The sequence below is a fragment of the Anopheles cruzii genome, chromosome 3 (genome assembly GCF_943734635.1).
Source record: "Anopheles cruzii chromosome 3, idAnoCruzAS_RS32_06, whole genome shotgun sequence".
In the NCBI taxonomy this organism is placed as follows: domain Eukaryota; kingdom Metazoa; phylum Arthropoda; class Insecta; order Diptera; family Culicidae; genus Anopheles; species Anopheles cruzii.
Genome location: NC_069145.1, coordinates 26576432 through 26592623, shown reverse-complemented (window position 1 = coordinate 26592623; position 16192 = coordinate 26576432). Strand labels below are relative to the sequence as shown.

Below are 16192 nucleotides of genomic sequence, written 5' to 3'. Positions count from 1 at the left end.
GACTAAGGTTAATAAAGTCCACTGATGGATAGATAACACAGTGAGTTTGTTTAGTTTGTCACATCTTCTTTATTTGGTGAAAACCTAAATCGTTTGATTGCTGAATTAACAATAATCGATTTCCTGATGTTAAACTTTTGCATGTAGACGTCTAATTAATAATATGCTCTTTTCACAATTCAAGTACGTCATATGGTTTCGACTATACGTATACAGACGACTATGGTCGTTAGTGAAGGTGCTAAAAGAAAGAATGTGAGTGCAGGATAATGGAAACAGTAACGAAAACAATATTCGTAATTTCCACAACAATGATTTAGAGTTTTATTGTCAACGAGGAGCATAAACGGTACGGTATTATATGTGTTTCTGTTTCAATTGTACTAAGGATCCTAAAAACTATCTTGCGAAATACTGCCAAAGTATTAAGCTACCCTACCACCTTCAACAGCATCCGGGGGCTTCATTTCAGGTATGCCAGCATTGAAAGACCGCTCACAGCATACCACCATCGATCAGCTCCAGCACCAGCTCGGTCATTTTCCTTCGGCACAGCGCGTTCGGTGGGACGTTCAGTTCCGGTGGCGTGGCTGCCGTTTCACTACCACTAGCGTACAGATCGGGAGCCTCCTCCGACGAGCAGCAACTGATCGGAAGCATATCCATCGCTGTGCCAAGCCCGAAACGGGCGCAAACTTTAAACTCTTCGTCAATCAACTGCCTCAGCTGCTGTTCCGAGTGGAACAGCACGTCGAACGAACCGAGAAGCCTCAAGGACTTGACCAGCTGCCGATGGTACGTCTGCAACCAGCTATTGAGATGCTGCTTCCGCAACGCTCCATCTGTGCAGCAGTAAATTAGGTAAGCCAGGTCCAGCGCCAACGAACCATAACGGATCAGTTGGAAGTCCACCAGGCATGTCTAGTTAAGTGAAGTAAAGAAATACAATCGTAACACGGAACACGATTTACCAACCAGTTCACCCGAGCGTACCTCTGCAATCGCTCCATCCGGACTGTACCGGAACAGCACGTTATTCGTCCAGCAATCACCGTGGCAAATGACCGACAGTTCACTCTCCCGACCCACCAGTTCCACCAGGTTGCCGAAACAGTTACTCAAAAACGTCTCCAGTTTGGCCAAGTGGTCCGTTTTCTCTGGTACGGCTTGGCGCACCATCTGCACAGCGTTCCGCGTCAGGACGTCATAGTACTTCCGGTACCATTCAGCATTGGCCAGTGAGAAAATTCCCTCAGATATGGAGCTGGTAAGCTTCTGGAACTCCGCCGGATGCTGCTGCTTGTAAGCCAGACTGACGGCGTGGAATCGTGCCAACTCCACGAGCACTGCCCGCAGCGCTTCCGGCCCAAGTCCGGCCTGACGATCCGGCATGGTAAATGACCGGACGCGAAGATCTTCAAGCACTAGCAGATCGTCCCGCGCTAGGTAGCACTGTGGAACGGCTCGAAATGTGGTCTGCTCCTGTTCCCTTGGGCTCACCGCTGCGAGCTGGCGACGCTGGAACTCGGTGTACTCAGTCATGATGGAGTTGTAGAAGACAACCTCATTGCGAAACAAGGCCTCGCTTTTGAATGCTTCCCGCTTGATCTTACAATCCGGCAAACGTTTGCAGATGACGCTTTTCTCCCATTTCAACTTCTTTGAACCACCCGCCGGTTGCGTATGTCCTTTTAACGCAATACGAAACAGTGCCGCCGTGTAGTTATCACCACGCCCCGATCCTTGGGCTTCCTAAAAGTAGTAGTAGAAATAAACAGTTTTACTGAATTACTTGAATTGAATTTAATGCGTGTTTGTTCTTCAACTAAATCTGGCTGAAGAGTCAAACTACTAAGAATGTGTGAAACTACTACAAAAAATGTTAAGAAACGAACAAACAACTTGTTGCTTCCATGATTTCGATTAAACGAATCGACGATTCCAATTTAAATGCTTAGTAAAATAATTTCTAAAATTATGCGAACAAAAATATCCTCCAAACGCAGGGAGCCCAAAAACCTAGGAGAACCAGCGCGTGGGCGCAGCAGACGCCTGAACGTGGTTATATGCATCTGGAAACATTCGTTACGCACGCACCTCATAAGAATCAATGGTTAAATCTGGTTCGAATTTCACAAATAGGGGCTGCAATAATTCCAAATCCAAATTTGCCGAGGACGTGGATGATGTAATGGAATCTTTTCGAGCTTCACTTCCGTTCAAACCCATTTTCGATAGCTTCTCACAACCTTTGGCACTGTTCTTTGGCGTAATTTAAACACGCTTTACTCGCACTACTAATCTCACGTGGCCGCGGTTCAGCCAGCAAAACATTTGCCACAGGGAGCGGTTATCACATAACTTTGGTTGGTGGTGAATTTTTGTCACCGAACACCGCGTGCTCTAATATGCAGCTTGGTTGTGACTGGGCCGGAATGGGAATGCAAAAATCAGCAGGAATATCGATCGAGCCGGGCTCCGTCCTGTTGCCCAACGTCAAACCGGCCTGTCACTGCAAACGGTATAGGCACATTTGAGTTTGCGGATGCCACACCTTATCCTTTAGAACCGTTGACTGGAATGCAACGTGCCGCGAGACTGAACTGGCTGAACCATTTGTAGGAAACGACACCAACCCATGCGCTCACGAGGTCTATGGTGGTCTAAGTCCTAGCCTTCTTTCCGCCGGCCAACAGGAGATTGCATTCGAATCGTCTTAACCGCAAATTGACCCTTGCTCGTGAAACCTATCTATTTACTCTGATCGACACGTTGCTCCGCTGACACACGGGGAACCCATCGTGGACTTTGTGTTTTCGCCGCAGTAGCCACCCTTTTGATCGGTTCAATTGGACGCCGTCGAGTGAAACCGTTTATTAAATTGATGCACATACTGACCATAAAATCACATTAGGGATAAACAACTTACGGAACCGTCTCGTGCGTCGTACGTTTCGACGAAGGGATGGTTTTGGAGAATGGAATAATGGGCGCATATTTCGTAAGATCCAGATCCCGACGGAAAAAACCCCATCTGTAGAATAGCGTAACAGACTCGGACATTGGTCACGCTTCTGCTGTGTTTTGCTACAGCTTACATTTCCAGCATCTCCATGACGAATAATGCGTGTCTATGTCGTCGTTTATGTTTGATTCCAATCTGCAGAGGATTGGCGAACCTGATTCTGTGCCATCTAGGGTGATACATCCGAAGGAAGCTGCATACCCAACAGTTCCCGGAATGCACTTAAAACAATTTGCATCAGCGGCAACAACACTGTTGAGAAGGGCCTAACACTTTATACGATCCGCTTCAGTGGGCAATTTGTCCATTTCAATCAGTCTTCGTTCCCTGGCTAAAATTGCGAAACGTGCTCCCATAATAGCTGCCCTTGCACTCGATCTCTTCTGTCGATACATGATTAATTGTTTGTTTTTTGTATATATAAATCATTAACTCTAAGTAACGTTATTACTTTCATCAATTGCAGTTTCAAATTCAAATTCAAATGAACAAATTTAATTTATGAGAATTTGCAACGGTTTCGCGGATTCCAAGTTTAAATTTCTACTATCGGCTGTGCGAGCTGTTGTAGTGTTCTGTGACAGACGTCAGCTTGAAATTCAAAAACAGCTTGAAAACACGCTACCGAAGCGATTGCGCCTTACTGATCGTGTTCAATCCCATCCCAACTCTTCAACGGATCGACTGTAAACGGAGTGTTTGTTTTTGACACAGACTTTGTGGAGATAAGATTCGTCGGAGATCAGTTGTGAGTAAAAGAAAAAGGTGCACCAGCTGGGCGATTGAATTCTGACGAGAACTTTAATGATTTGTGCATTCGCACTCTTTTGTATTCTGCAAAGGTTACGTTCGGTTTGGCCTGCCCGTTCCGTTGGTCCCCGGTGAGCGAACGACTGTCGCACCTCGTCATACGCAATTGTCGTCGGTGATTGCGTCCCGTTCCTGGAAACCGCTTTGTTGGTCGAAGTTGCGTATTGCGAGACCCGTGAGCGTGACAATAAAGTGCAAAAAGTGCGTCAAGCATGATGAGTAGATCGCACGCGGATTGAATGACACAGAAAGTTCGCCGCGAACGAAGGACGACCACTTTTTCGGTTCTCTCGTCGACGGGAACATTCGACAGGCGCTCGACGGTGGTTCCGCTCGGAAGGACAGGCGCCTATTGATCCATCGCCGTCCGGGTTTAGTTAGTCTAGTGCGTCGTGTATTCGATGGTGACATCCGTCGGATAGCGTTGCAACGCGATTTGTCCAATGAACTCGGAGGGACAACTTGTGGATCTGGACTACGGAGACACAAGCACCATACGCACAACGGTGGCAGCGAACGGTACCAAACCGATAGCAACGATAGTGCCGTTCATCGACGAATCTCCCACGGCTCAAGCTCTCCGCGAGCGCATCAACCAGCACCCGGTTCCGATCGGACTGAAAGGGACCAATCTGTCGGTGCACAAGGTGCGGAACGGACGGGTGCTGAGTCTGCAAGATGCAATCATAAACAGTCCCGCCAACATCACCGCCAACGGCAGCGCCGGCAGCAGTCTGCTCGCGTTCGAATCGCCGGTGGACGAGAAACAGAGCGTGAACGGTTCGCTTCTGGCGACCCCAGCCTCGACCGTGGCCACCACGGTGGACGGAGACGGTGGCGCCCTCATCGTGCCCGACGTCAGCTTCGAAGGAATTACGCTGGACTCCGGCATCGACCGAGAATCGCAGCCCCTGCTGGGCTCGCGCGATCATGAGATTACGTACAATCAGTTCCCCGGTAAGTGTTGCGCCGCACGCATCGTGTGAAAAATGGATTGCCTCCAAACGACAGCGAAAGTGGCCTTTGGCTGAGAAACGTTTTGCTTCCGGCGAAACAAACATGTTCTGTAGCAACACAGATATCTGCCCTTCGGTTGTTATCTCGTTTGGCACGTCGTCGTCGGCAGCCCCAAAGACTTGCCCGCCACAGGATTGCGGTGAGCAGCCGCCAGCATTTCGCATTTTGTCGAACGCCATGCCACGACACCAGATGAATACCTTCAACTGCTGCCTGGTTTGCGACATCAAATCTCACCCCGCCAGCAGCTGACCAATGTGGCAGTGTGGAACTTGTCCAAACTTGGCCATCTTATCACACAGCGGTAGAATTAGGGCAAAAAGAGGCAACGATTGATAGAACAATCTTGTTTTTCCGTACAGGAAAAGTAAAAGCAAAAGACACCATTTCGTGTTGAGGGCCCAGAGTGTGCCCTCGCAATCGGTAGCGAGCGCCATTATCATCTCACTGATGGTGACTAATCAATGGTGTAAATTATTTACGTTCCGCTTCACTCACCCGTACCCGTCGCGGTTTCAAAGTTTACCCTGCCGCGAGAGGTTAGTACGCACTGCGAATTCAGTTCGTTGTGTCCATCGGCGATTCTAAATTATACTTTGATTGTATACACTCGCTCCGGAGCTTGCTCAATGAATCATACTTTAAGAAACATGGTCACGGCTATCATTATGACCAAGGTATGACCATTTATAGAACCACTTTTTCGAATTTAATGATTACATATTGGGGTCCCGTTGTGCGATGTGCCACGAGAGGCGCGTGTTGTTAGAAACGTTTTCGAAGCTTAGCCAGCCCGTTTGCAAACCCGCTAAGGTCAATCAAATGGCAATAGAATTGCACAATTCGTATTGGAAAATTGTGTTTAAAATACTGAATATTGTGTTTACAATACTGTGATCTAATCCCGCTACAGAGCGTTGTACGGAATCGCGTTATGAGCGCTATAAGCCCTATAGCGAACACTGGCCACCAGAAAGCGGGCCAATTATCGGTTCTTTTTTAACCATCGCCACCGGACGTGCATCTAACCTTGGCAGTGAGGCGGCCACAACGCCCCGCGTTGTTTTGATCGTTGTTTCGTTTCACGTTGGCCGAACGGAGCCACCACTCCGTGACCCATCGTTTTGCGCGAAACAAAATTGAATCGAGTCAAAGCCCACTGCCAATGCCCACAATGGGTGTGCGGTGCATCAACGATGATAACCTTATGGTGGGGCCTTAAGGAGAGCTAATGGATAGACGAGATCGGCCATAAACATTCACGCTAACGCACCGTTGGGCCAATGAAAACTGTTACACCAGACTGGGGCGGTGTTGGAAGACGGCAGGATTGGGCTTATCGGGACTAACGAGCGGCCAGTGACGGACAACTTGAGTGTTCCCGTCGCTGCCGGTGTAGCACGGCATTTTGCAAGCGCATGACAAGACAGACCGCCAAATTGCTGCCCGTAGACACGGGTAATCTTTGCAACTGTCTGTGCTGTTTTTGGTGTCAATTTTCTTTTTGTTAATCATTATCAAACGTCAACTCCTTATGTCGGGAATGGCCGGTTTAAGGGGCGATAATACAGATGAGAAGAAAGGAATGAAACACCATAAAGAAGGGCCCCTTTGGGGGACAAAACTGTTCCACCGCAATCGATTTCCGACCGTGGAAAAAAGGGCGCTCGACTTGAAAACGGTTACTAATCCGGAAATGAGTTTATTATCAAATTAGCTGTCCGTAGATGACCCAGCTTACCAGCGGGTTCCTGATTGATTGGACAATTTTGGAGGCCTCTGAGCGTAAGGCTTTTGCCTAGATTTTTTTTTTAGAATTTGTGATCTTGAATCCGAAGCACGCGGGGCGTGATTAAATTGTTACGTTGACGAAGAACTCAACGGCAGGTCTAATGTTGACCCTGACGTTTGGGCAGTTTGTAATGGATAGCTTCGTTCAAATAGAGGGGCACACTTCCACAGGCGGTACGGTGATGGGAAAAGCAAACTCATAATCATTTCCGATGCCCACAGATAACACATTACTTCAGCCTGGACGCTTCTGCGATTAATTTTAAATTGAATAATTAAATTTCGTTACATCCCGTTTGATGGCCTAATTGAGACGACCAGCAGCAGACTCCCGCAGGTTTCCTCCTGGTCGCGACCCAAATTGTTGGTTAAGGTCCGAAGAATTAATAACATCCCGACCGCGTCTAAAGCTGCTTCGAACGTGTTCTTCTGTCGCAAACAAGCGGAAAAGTTTAAACCCCTTACACTCTGCACCGTGCCCTGCGATGACCACCGTTTCGAGAGGTTAGTTTTTTTGGTGGGTAATTGCCATCGCCGTCGCGGCAAGCAAAAACGAGGACGAAAGACAAAAACTTCACCGATCTTTTTGTTTTGGTTTTGGCAAACCGTCCGCGCGCAGGACATCGCCGAAGACGGGGGACGCGGCTTCGGAAAAGCTTTCCTAGTGTCGGGTCGCACTCGGAAAGCTCCGACTGAAGCGGCACGGAAAAATGGATGGGAGGAAAATGTGACAAACCGAAAACTCATGACGACACACACAGTAGGCGGTAGTTGGTGGCGTTGGCATTGTGAGCTCGTAATAATGGTAGTAGTAGTAGTGATAGTTGCTACTAGCGAGAGAGCGTTCTTTGGCCGGTGGCCTACTAGTCCGTGGCCTTCCAGTGTGGTGTTAGTACTGCGCTGCCCACGGTGATCGACGTCACGCATTTTCCTCTCACACACAGGGGTCGCTCGCCGAAGGGGGCCGCGCGCCGAAGAGGGCCGCGCGCACCGCCTGGCGGGTTTCCTCCGCGGGCCACGTTTCGTGCGTGCGTTCACGTGGCTGTGCGAGTGGCGTTGGGCTCGGCGCTAATTTTCGTCTGTGGACCGTATCGCCGCTTCAAGAAGGCCGCCGAGCTACTTTCGAACCTTCCGGACGAGTCGTCCGCCGCCAGTCGACGTTTTCACCCACGACCAACGACACGGCCGCCAGAAGTGCGCGCTCTCGGAGTGAGCCACGTAGCGTGTGACGGTGGTGCTCAAATCGGTGAACACCTGGGTTTGCTGGCGCTTTTCTGGCGCTTTTCTGGCGCTGTGATTCACCGTGCCCGACATGTGTGCGAGGCCCAGTCAGTGCTAAGGACTTTCAGTGCTAAGATTAGACGTTTCATAGCTCACCGTAGCTAAGCGCCACGGCAAAGCACGGCGACGACAACAAACCGTGCACTGTGATTTGTGGTGTCAGTAGCGAGCCCACAGCCCACTTTGGTGTGGAATAAAGTCGCGTTTCGAGGCAAAAACCGCACCGATCCTGTGCTTCTCCCAAACCAGCCACCGGATGCCGACGGTGACGTTAATTAGGAAAAACACCCGATGGTGGTTCACCGTCTCGGAATGCTGATTAATCTTTCTCAAGATTAATTTCGTGTGCCGCGTGTGTGTGTGTGTGACGGGGTCCTCTTTGTGGTCGGTTCCGTTCCAGGTCTCCAGGTGGATACCAAGGATGCCAGTAATTAAGTTACCCGAGCACGGGCTGCGTCGTCGGCAGGTGGCAGACCGTTGCGTCAAAGTTGGCTACGGTGACGATCATTATTAGCGTGTGAGCGGCAAACGTGGCAAAACAAGTGTAGTGCGCGATGCAAATTTCTCGCACGCCTTAGCCGAGCAGAGCCGAGAAGCCGACAGTGTCTTAGAAAATGCTTGTGGAAACGGCCAACATTTTTATCCTGGACGATCGGAACGTGGGCCGAACCGGGAGCGAACCGAGCGACGAAGCGGCAGGGCTTCGGCAGCAGGGTCGCGAGCTGGAAGAGGAAGAAGGTGGTGGCCGACGAGGTCGGCCACCGCTGTGCGGGACATCCGTGATAAATCCCACCTATCTGCTGGTAACGGATGGGGCACCCTACGGACCGCATTGCACCGGAAGCGCCTGTCTCGGCGGCCCCGTACTAGCTTCCCATCGGGCCGGAAGCGGCCGACCGACCGCCCCGTTTCAGCTCAGTACGGCCATCGTGAGCCTCGAAGCACGATCAAGTCGTGGCCGGTCCGGCGGAATCGATACCGCCGCGGAAACGAGGGTTGAATGCATCAACGGCGAGTTTCTAATCAACGAAGACGAATATTATCCTTACAACGACATACCAGGTACAGCGGGCCATAAGGACTCCCCGGTGCGCGCCACGGTGCAATTAATAGACTGTGGCTTAGCGTCACGTGGTCCTTGCGCTGGCTTGCGCTTTTCAACCGTTTAATAGTACACTTCCCCAAGAGTCACGAGGGCCAGGTCGTTTATAATCATTTCTCGAACCATTTCTTTGTATCGATTGTGTAGGATCGGATCCTTTTTCTTACAGTGTGGCATAATTTGCATAATTTCCACCTTTTCCGGGAGATCGAAAAGAAAATACTATGTTCCATTTCCGGTTCCTCGAAAGAAGGAACAATCGATGGTGGAACGTTTGCACACGGGCGCAAAACTCTATTTCCGAATCAGGTTTGTCGTAGTGATAAACCACCGTTGGGCGGGAGAAGCACAAATGGTGTCCTATAAACCCAAATGGCCTTGGGATGCTCGTCGAGGCCTAGCGGTTTGGCTACGGTGTTCCTTCGTCCACTTCACTTCCTTGCTTTTGCCGCTGCTTGAAGGAGGAAAACCTTGCCATAAACCGGGGGAACGACCATTGTGTGGCAACAGAATTAGCTCCGCCCTGTGTGTGTGAGTGTGATTATTGTTTGCCATTCGAAGAAGGTTCGCGGAACGGAACACTGAAAAACGCGACTACATTTGCATTACTAACCAACGACCGAACCAAAAAAAAACGCAAGAGCCCACGGACACACAAAATATCCAAGCGTAAAGGCTGCCTTTTAATTACTGGACCGGTGCCAAAAAGTGCACCGAGAGATAATAACGCTCCGGTTATCCGGAGTTATTTATGGTCGGTACGGATGGATGCATGATGGCCGGTCGTGGTCTATTTGTTGAATCATTGCGACCAGTTGTTGTTGGGAGCGTTCTGAGTCTTCCACTTACTCGTCCGAAGAGAGCGTGCTACGTGGCAAATCTTTAATCCGATTTATTGGCGATTGGCAGCACGTGGACGTGGACGTTGTGCATTTCGTTTTGCTTCGTCACCGGTCTCGGATCTTAACATTCTCCGGGCACTGCCCGCGCCCCATTGCATTTGACCATGCGTTTGTAAACTATTTTTCACGTCCCACGTCAAACGTGTGAGGTTCCGAGAATACGATAACCCATTTCTGCTGCACACGAGGAATGGAACACACCCGCATTGGTTCGCATTGCGATAGGATAGGCGAAGTTGGCGAAAGCGGGAAACTCCCGTTGATAATAGTGGGTTCGAACCTTTTTTTGCGATGCGAATATAATTCATTTGGCAGAGACGTGTTGTGGAGCCGTTTTTAGCGATTCCAACATTGCAACAAACCGAAAGCGTGAAATCCATATTTAATTGAGATTGTTTTTAGCACGGACTAATAATTTGTTCTAGCTAAAGAAGGTTAAAACCAGAAGAATGCAATAAATCTTAGACTGTTCTGAACGGTTCAAGGCAAAAACAATAGGAAGACATATGAGAAAAGGATAGCAGCGATTGCTTACTTCGCCTTCAGTTTTGTGTCTTTCGACGTCATACAGATTTCATTTAATACTAATTAGTTCAATAGGACTACTGATTGGCTGATGAATGTTTTCAATTATCTTCTCCCGGCAGATGACCCGCACTTCAGTGACTTAGTCTACTCGGCGGAGATTGCTATCGATGCTGGAATTTACCCGGAGCGTATCTATCAGGGCAGTAGCGGTTCGTACTTCGTGAAGAACCCGGCCAACGTAAGTACGGTGACCAACCGGGGGGTGCGGTTGGCCAACTAATCAAATATCCCCTTCCCGGGACTTACTGCTCATTTTTTCAACGGGACCATCGCCGGAAAGTTCGATGGCGACCAGCATCCTGCAATAATGAGCACAAAGCAAAACGGTTACGGCGCTACAAAACGCCGACGATTCCATCCGAACCATCAACTTAGGCAATCGCGACGAGAAGTGGTCACAAAATGATGTACTTGCTCGGTATTTCTTGTCTCCGCGAGTTTTCGAAGAGGAAAGCTTGATGACACCCACCAGAAAACATCGGTGACGCATCGTTGTTTCTTATGGGCGGCCCCTGTCACGCATTTCTCGATGAAGGAAACTCGCGCCTTCGGAAGCTGAGCAAATCTCGTTCACGAAACCACTGCGAGAGCGATCGCACAAGCTTGCATGGGACGGATGAATGGGGAATTTCCATTATCAAGAAGAGGTTTTACTGGGAATTTTGGTATGAATCGTACACACGCTAAACAAGCCACCTGGACTCGTTTTCCCAATGGGAGGCACCGGCACTGTGCGGATGTAATACAATTGGTAATGTGAGTGTCTGTTGTTCTACGGTGGCCATTTTGCAGAAAGTCGTCGCCGTGTTCAAACCGAAGGACGAGGAACCGTACGGCCGTCTGAACCCGAAATGGACCAAATGGATGCACAAACTGTGCTGTCCGTGCTGTTTTGGCCGTGCGTGTCTGATACCGAATCAGGGGTAAGTGTGTCATTAGACAAGGTCAATTAGAGATTCACTGAAAACATTCTGTCCGTACGCAATTCTCATCTGTAGGTACCTCTCCGAAGCCGGAGCTAGTCTAGTGGACCAAAAACTAAACCTTAACATCGTGCCGAAAACGCGGGTCGTGCGGTTGGTGTCGGAAACGTTCAACTACCCGCGACTGGATCGGCAAAAGGCACGGATAAAGAAAACGATCAAGGAGCGCATTCCGGCGGCCCGCTTCAACCGGATGTCGCTCCCACCGAAAACCGGCTCCTTTCAGCTGTTTGTCGACGGCTACAAGGACGCCGACTGTTGGCTGCGGCGCTTCGAGCAGGAACCGCTACCGACCCGGTTGGGCCAAAAGTTTCAACTGCAGTTCGAGCGGCTGGTCGTGCTCGATTACATCATCCGCAACACGGACCGTGGAAATGATAACTGGTTGATAAAGTACGATCAACCGTCGATCCTACCGGTGACACCGAATGGTGGAAGTGTCAACAGCCCGACCGGTGATGGAACACCAAACGCGGGCTCCAGCTTGATACCTCGCAGCAGCAGCCGGCTGGAGATGATGGAGCACACCGATTGGAACTTGGTGCAGTTGCCGGAGATTAAGATTGCGGCGATCGACAATGGGCTGGCGTTCCCTTTCAAGCATCCTGATTCGTGGCGAGCTTATCCCTACCACTGGGCTTGGTTGCCGCAGGCGAAGCAACCGTTCAGTCAGGACATCAGGGATCTGATACTGCCCTCACTGTCCGATCTGAACTTCGTCGAGGAGCTGTGCAACGAGCTGTACGAGCTGTTCCGGCAGGACAAGGGCTTCGATCGGGGCCTGTTCGAGCGGCAGATGTCTGTGATGCGTGGTCAGATACTGAATCTAACACAAGCTTTAAAGGACGGCAAGAGCCCGGTACAGCTGGTCCAGATGCCGGCCGTCATCGTCGAGAGGTGGGTGCACTTCCCTGGCAGCAGCAGAAGGGGTAGCGACGCCAGCAACGATAGCCTTTGAATCGGAGCATGCAGATTCACACGCCGTTTTACGCCATTAGCGCTGCACTTTCACTGCACTTTTGAACGTACTCCTTTTTAGCTAATATTTTAACCCTGGCACGTTTTTTTCACATGCAAGTTTTTGTAATTTAAACTAAAAGAAAATGAACCGTTCGCATGTAGCACGCTTGTGAATTTTGTTTGATTAGCGAATACTGCCTAAGGTTATTGTTTCGTAACATTTTCGTTTAATCTTGATTTTCTGTTTGCCTTAAACCGTCGATCGCCTTTGTTGCTAAACTAATGGATTCAAAACTATTGCCTTTCGTTTGTTTGTTTGCAGATCAAAAGTGAACCCAGGATCGTCGAGATTTTTCTCATTCCAGCAGCGCTTCCAAAACAAGAGCCCTTTCTTTTCGTGGTGCTAGACCGCGAAACGGGAGCCAAAGTCAGGCAAAAATGGAAACAAATAAATAGTACCACAAACGAAAAATTAGCCCCAAACTACTAGTACCCACACCAACACCCAGGCACCTCTCTCCGCACAGACGACCATCTCACACACAAGTAGAGTTAATAACGCCAATAACCTGATCTCTCGTGCCCTGTTCTCGATCGATTGGTGAAAAAGTAAGTCGCGACTCGCGATCGTTCGATAACTCGCTTTCGCGCACCATGTGCCGGTGATCTACACTAATCGAAATTCGTTAACCATCGACCGGTGGCCACCGGCTTAGGGAAGATGAAAGGTTTTAACCCAAAAGCTGCTGCTCTGACGATCACCCTCGGAGGGACGGACGCAGCGTTTAGTAAACGAACACTTTTATACACATTGTTTGGCGGCGAGATATAAAAACAAAGTGCAGATACATAATGGAACGCTAATGGCAGGACAAGCGCGACGGTACATAAACACACACACACACATTACATAAATCTTCTATATATAGGGATATTTAAAATCAAAAATCACCGCAAGGGGAAGCGTGAACAGTTCAGGGACAACGGTTCCAAATAGGTGTGCAGAATGCAATGGTGATCTGTTCGAAACGGAAAGGAACGAAAACCATTATCCTCAAACGGTCAAACGGGCGACAACAAAGACTTGTGGTGGCACAGTAGAGTTGAATTTGTGATGCTTCGTGATGGGCAGGTTTCCTTTTTTCCCCGGAGGTGGTTGCTGCAGGGTTGGCGACTTAAATCAATCACTCAGCCCCGCATGTAAATTGTAGAGGAGTGTATAGAGAAGAGTCCGCAATTTGGTTCACGCGTTACGGCTGCTGACCGAACGGAGCGAACGGAAACGACCGAACCGCGGGGACCGGTTTCGCCCTGTGTGCGTGAAATGATTTTCAGTTTTCCTAAGTAGATCTTAAGTAAACAACGAACAATGTACCGTTACTGGCACCGGTTAGGCTCCGGGCGAGCATTTGAGAAACGAAGGTGACGGATATAATCGATTGATCACCCACTAGTCCCTTATATTAAACGCAAACATGGTGTATAGCCCCACGACCGAAGTAGCAGCGAGATTCCTTCGCAACACATGTCAATCTATCACTATAGTTCTCCTACTTCCCAACTAAGCTCACCGCGGGGCTGTCGCGCATCACCTACCAACCATAACAGTGAGGTTGATGAGGTTTGCGTTCGATTTCCTCAAATCTGCAAGTCACACGCAGGATCGCAAGATTGTGATGGCAAACAGAGCGAAGCCCCAGGACCTCATACGTGTCCTGTCAATCTCTATCACTTTTTCTGTCTCTTTTTATCTTTACTTTCTCCAAACGGTGCAGCGTGCGGCCGCAAACCACCGTTGGCGGATAGATAGTAGGTAGTAACACAAACACAAAAGGAAATTAAATCGCGAAACGACCAAGTTGCATATTTTCCTATCGGTTCGGTTCGGTTCGGATGAAGTGTCTCGACAAGAGTTTAAAAAGTTGCCGCAACTTTGGCTCTATTTTTGTTACTGTCCTAATTTTTCGAACTCGTCTGTTTGGCGAGTACCCTTCGGTTTCTGTAACCTTATTTGTAAAATATAATTAATGCTACTGATGTATGCTCGCGATGTGTTTTATTGCGTCTCAAAACGAGAACTCCAACCTCCAAACAGAACCCACTACAGTACTCACGCTGTCTGGTAAATAGAATTATAGTCACAGCTTTATCTGGCACGGACCGTCTCATACAAAGATGTTCCAACTTTTCAACGTCAACTAACGAGCTTTGTAAGTATCTAGCCTAGCCTAGCCTAGTCTTTACCTTTAAGTGCCGGAAGTAAACGCGACGACCTAATTCCAAAAGTTTTCTCTCGCCCTGAAGGCTTCCAAAAACATACCCGTTGTCGGTTTTCTTTGGATGCCACCCCAAACGACACGGTGCAGCGTGCGAAGTTTTGCGAAAGGTTCCATTCCATTACACCTATCGTGCATCCGGGATGGTCGCGGACTCAAGACTCTGCCGTGACAGTGGCCATTCTCGACATCTGTCCTCCGTTCCGTGTAACATTCGGTTGCCTCCCGATGATAATGGGTGTTTGATCGATGTTCTGGAGGCATATTTGCTCACGTAGTCTACGGTACGTGACCCGGTTCCCGCCATGGATGGCCGCTACAAAAGCATCGCCCGTACAACGAGTCCCAGGATCGTTTGGACGCTCCGGGCCTACCCCACAGATAAGGAGTTTGGTTTGGATCCGTCGCATGCGAGTGCTATCATTTGACAAACAGCAAAGTAGTCTGTGCTGGCGGCGAGTACAGGACACTACCATCAGGGTTCACTGGTGTGCCCTAAAAAACGTGAACAAACTTATTCAGTTCAAAGTTCACACTCGTTACATAGCGCGGTGGAGCTCAGGTACACATTTTGGCCGCTGTAAAGAATATAATGGAATTTTAGCGCATAGCATATATAGAGCTGTCTCACTGTCTTGTGTTTTTGCCTTAGAATACTCACCTAAACTTCTGTTTGCACTTTAAGCCGGTTCCGTTTGGCAATCGCTCGACCAGACATTCCCACCCATGCCGTAACCTGAAAGTGGGTTGTCTTAGTTCGAATGTAATAGCGCTCAACAGTGATAGAGTTGTTTGATAAATAATTGCTATTTATTTGCTCGCTGCACGCAAACAGCGAATTCTAATCGCTGGGAACATTCGTTGTGTTCGTTTCGCCCAACTCGAATGTTTGCATAATTTCAACAAATTGAAGAAACTGTTTTAGTTCCCACAAAAGTTTCTCCATAAAACAACCGACCTCTGGTGCTAGACCAAAATAATGATGTTCAAAATGTTTCCCAATGCACAGAACAGACGAGCCACCGTTTGGGGTCTACTAGCCAACCCGAGTCCTGTGAGTAAGGTTTGTGTACGAACAATCCTAGGTTGCACCACAGACTAGCGTAAAACGAAATACAATGAAAGAAACTGGGCCACCGAACGAAACGTGGTGTTCCCGTTTCGTTCTTGCTTTCCGTCCCTGCCCTAACCTTGTCCTATAGCCTCTAGGTAGGCCTATCACAGCACCTACCTGACCTGCCTACTACCGGAATCCGCAGTCATGCGCTGGAAGGTGCATCCTTATTGAGCCGATTGGTTCCAATGGCGGGCCTCACTTCCGATTGGTCGTTAAAAAAATAACTTCCAAATGCAAACCTAGTTCAAATTCTTTTTCAGGTGTTTCAAGTGGCCGAAGAAAGTGAAAACTCTTGCTCTTCCTGGCTGTCTGTCTGTCTGGCTGTCTTCAAGTTCGTGTC

General features: G+C 49.0%; 2 protein-coding genes across 4 annotated transcripts; one reads left to right on the top strand and one right to left on the bottom strand.

The window, feature by feature from the left end:
- Positions 1 to 159: 159 nt before the first annotated feature.
- On the bottom strand, positions 160 to 2413 carry LOC128271947 (uncharacterized). The gene is made up of 3 exons (XM_053009639.1): positions 2098 to 2413; positions 994 to 1752; positions 160 to 921 (listed from the first exon to the last, which is right to left on the bottom strand). The coding sequence occupies exons 1-3, from the start codon at positions 2227 to 2229 to the stop codon at positions 496 to 498; spliced, it is 1317 nt and encodes a 438-aa protein (XP_052865599.1). The 5' UTR covers positions 2230 to 2413; the 3' UTR covers positions 160 to 495.
- Positions 2414 to 3737: 1324 nt separating this feature from the next.
- LOC128274725 (phosphatidylinositol 4-kinase type 2-alpha) lies at positions 3738 to 14495 on the top strand. Of its 3 annotated transcripts, XM_053013015.1 has the most exons (6): positions 3738 to 3773; positions 3868 to 4792; positions 10576 to 10694; positions 11309 to 11439; positions 11515 to 12396; positions 12782 to 14495. In XM_053013015.1, the coding sequence occupies exons 2-6, from the start codon at positions 4279 to 4281 to the stop codon at positions 12864 to 12866; spliced, it is 1731 nt and encodes a 576-aa protein (XP_052868975.1). In that variant the 5' UTR covers positions 3738 to 3773; positions 3868 to 4278; the 3' UTR covers positions 12867 to 14495. The 3 variants fall into 3 exon arrangements, with proteins under 3 accessions (XP_052868975.1, XP_052868974.1, XP_052868976.1); XM_053013014.1 differs by lacking the exon at positions 3738 to 3773 and having other exon boundaries at positions 3796 to 4792; XM_053013016.1 differs by lacking the exons at positions 3738 to 3773; positions 3868 to 4792 and adding an exon at positions 8575 to 8986.
- Positions 14496 to 16192: the final 1697 nt, after the last annotated feature.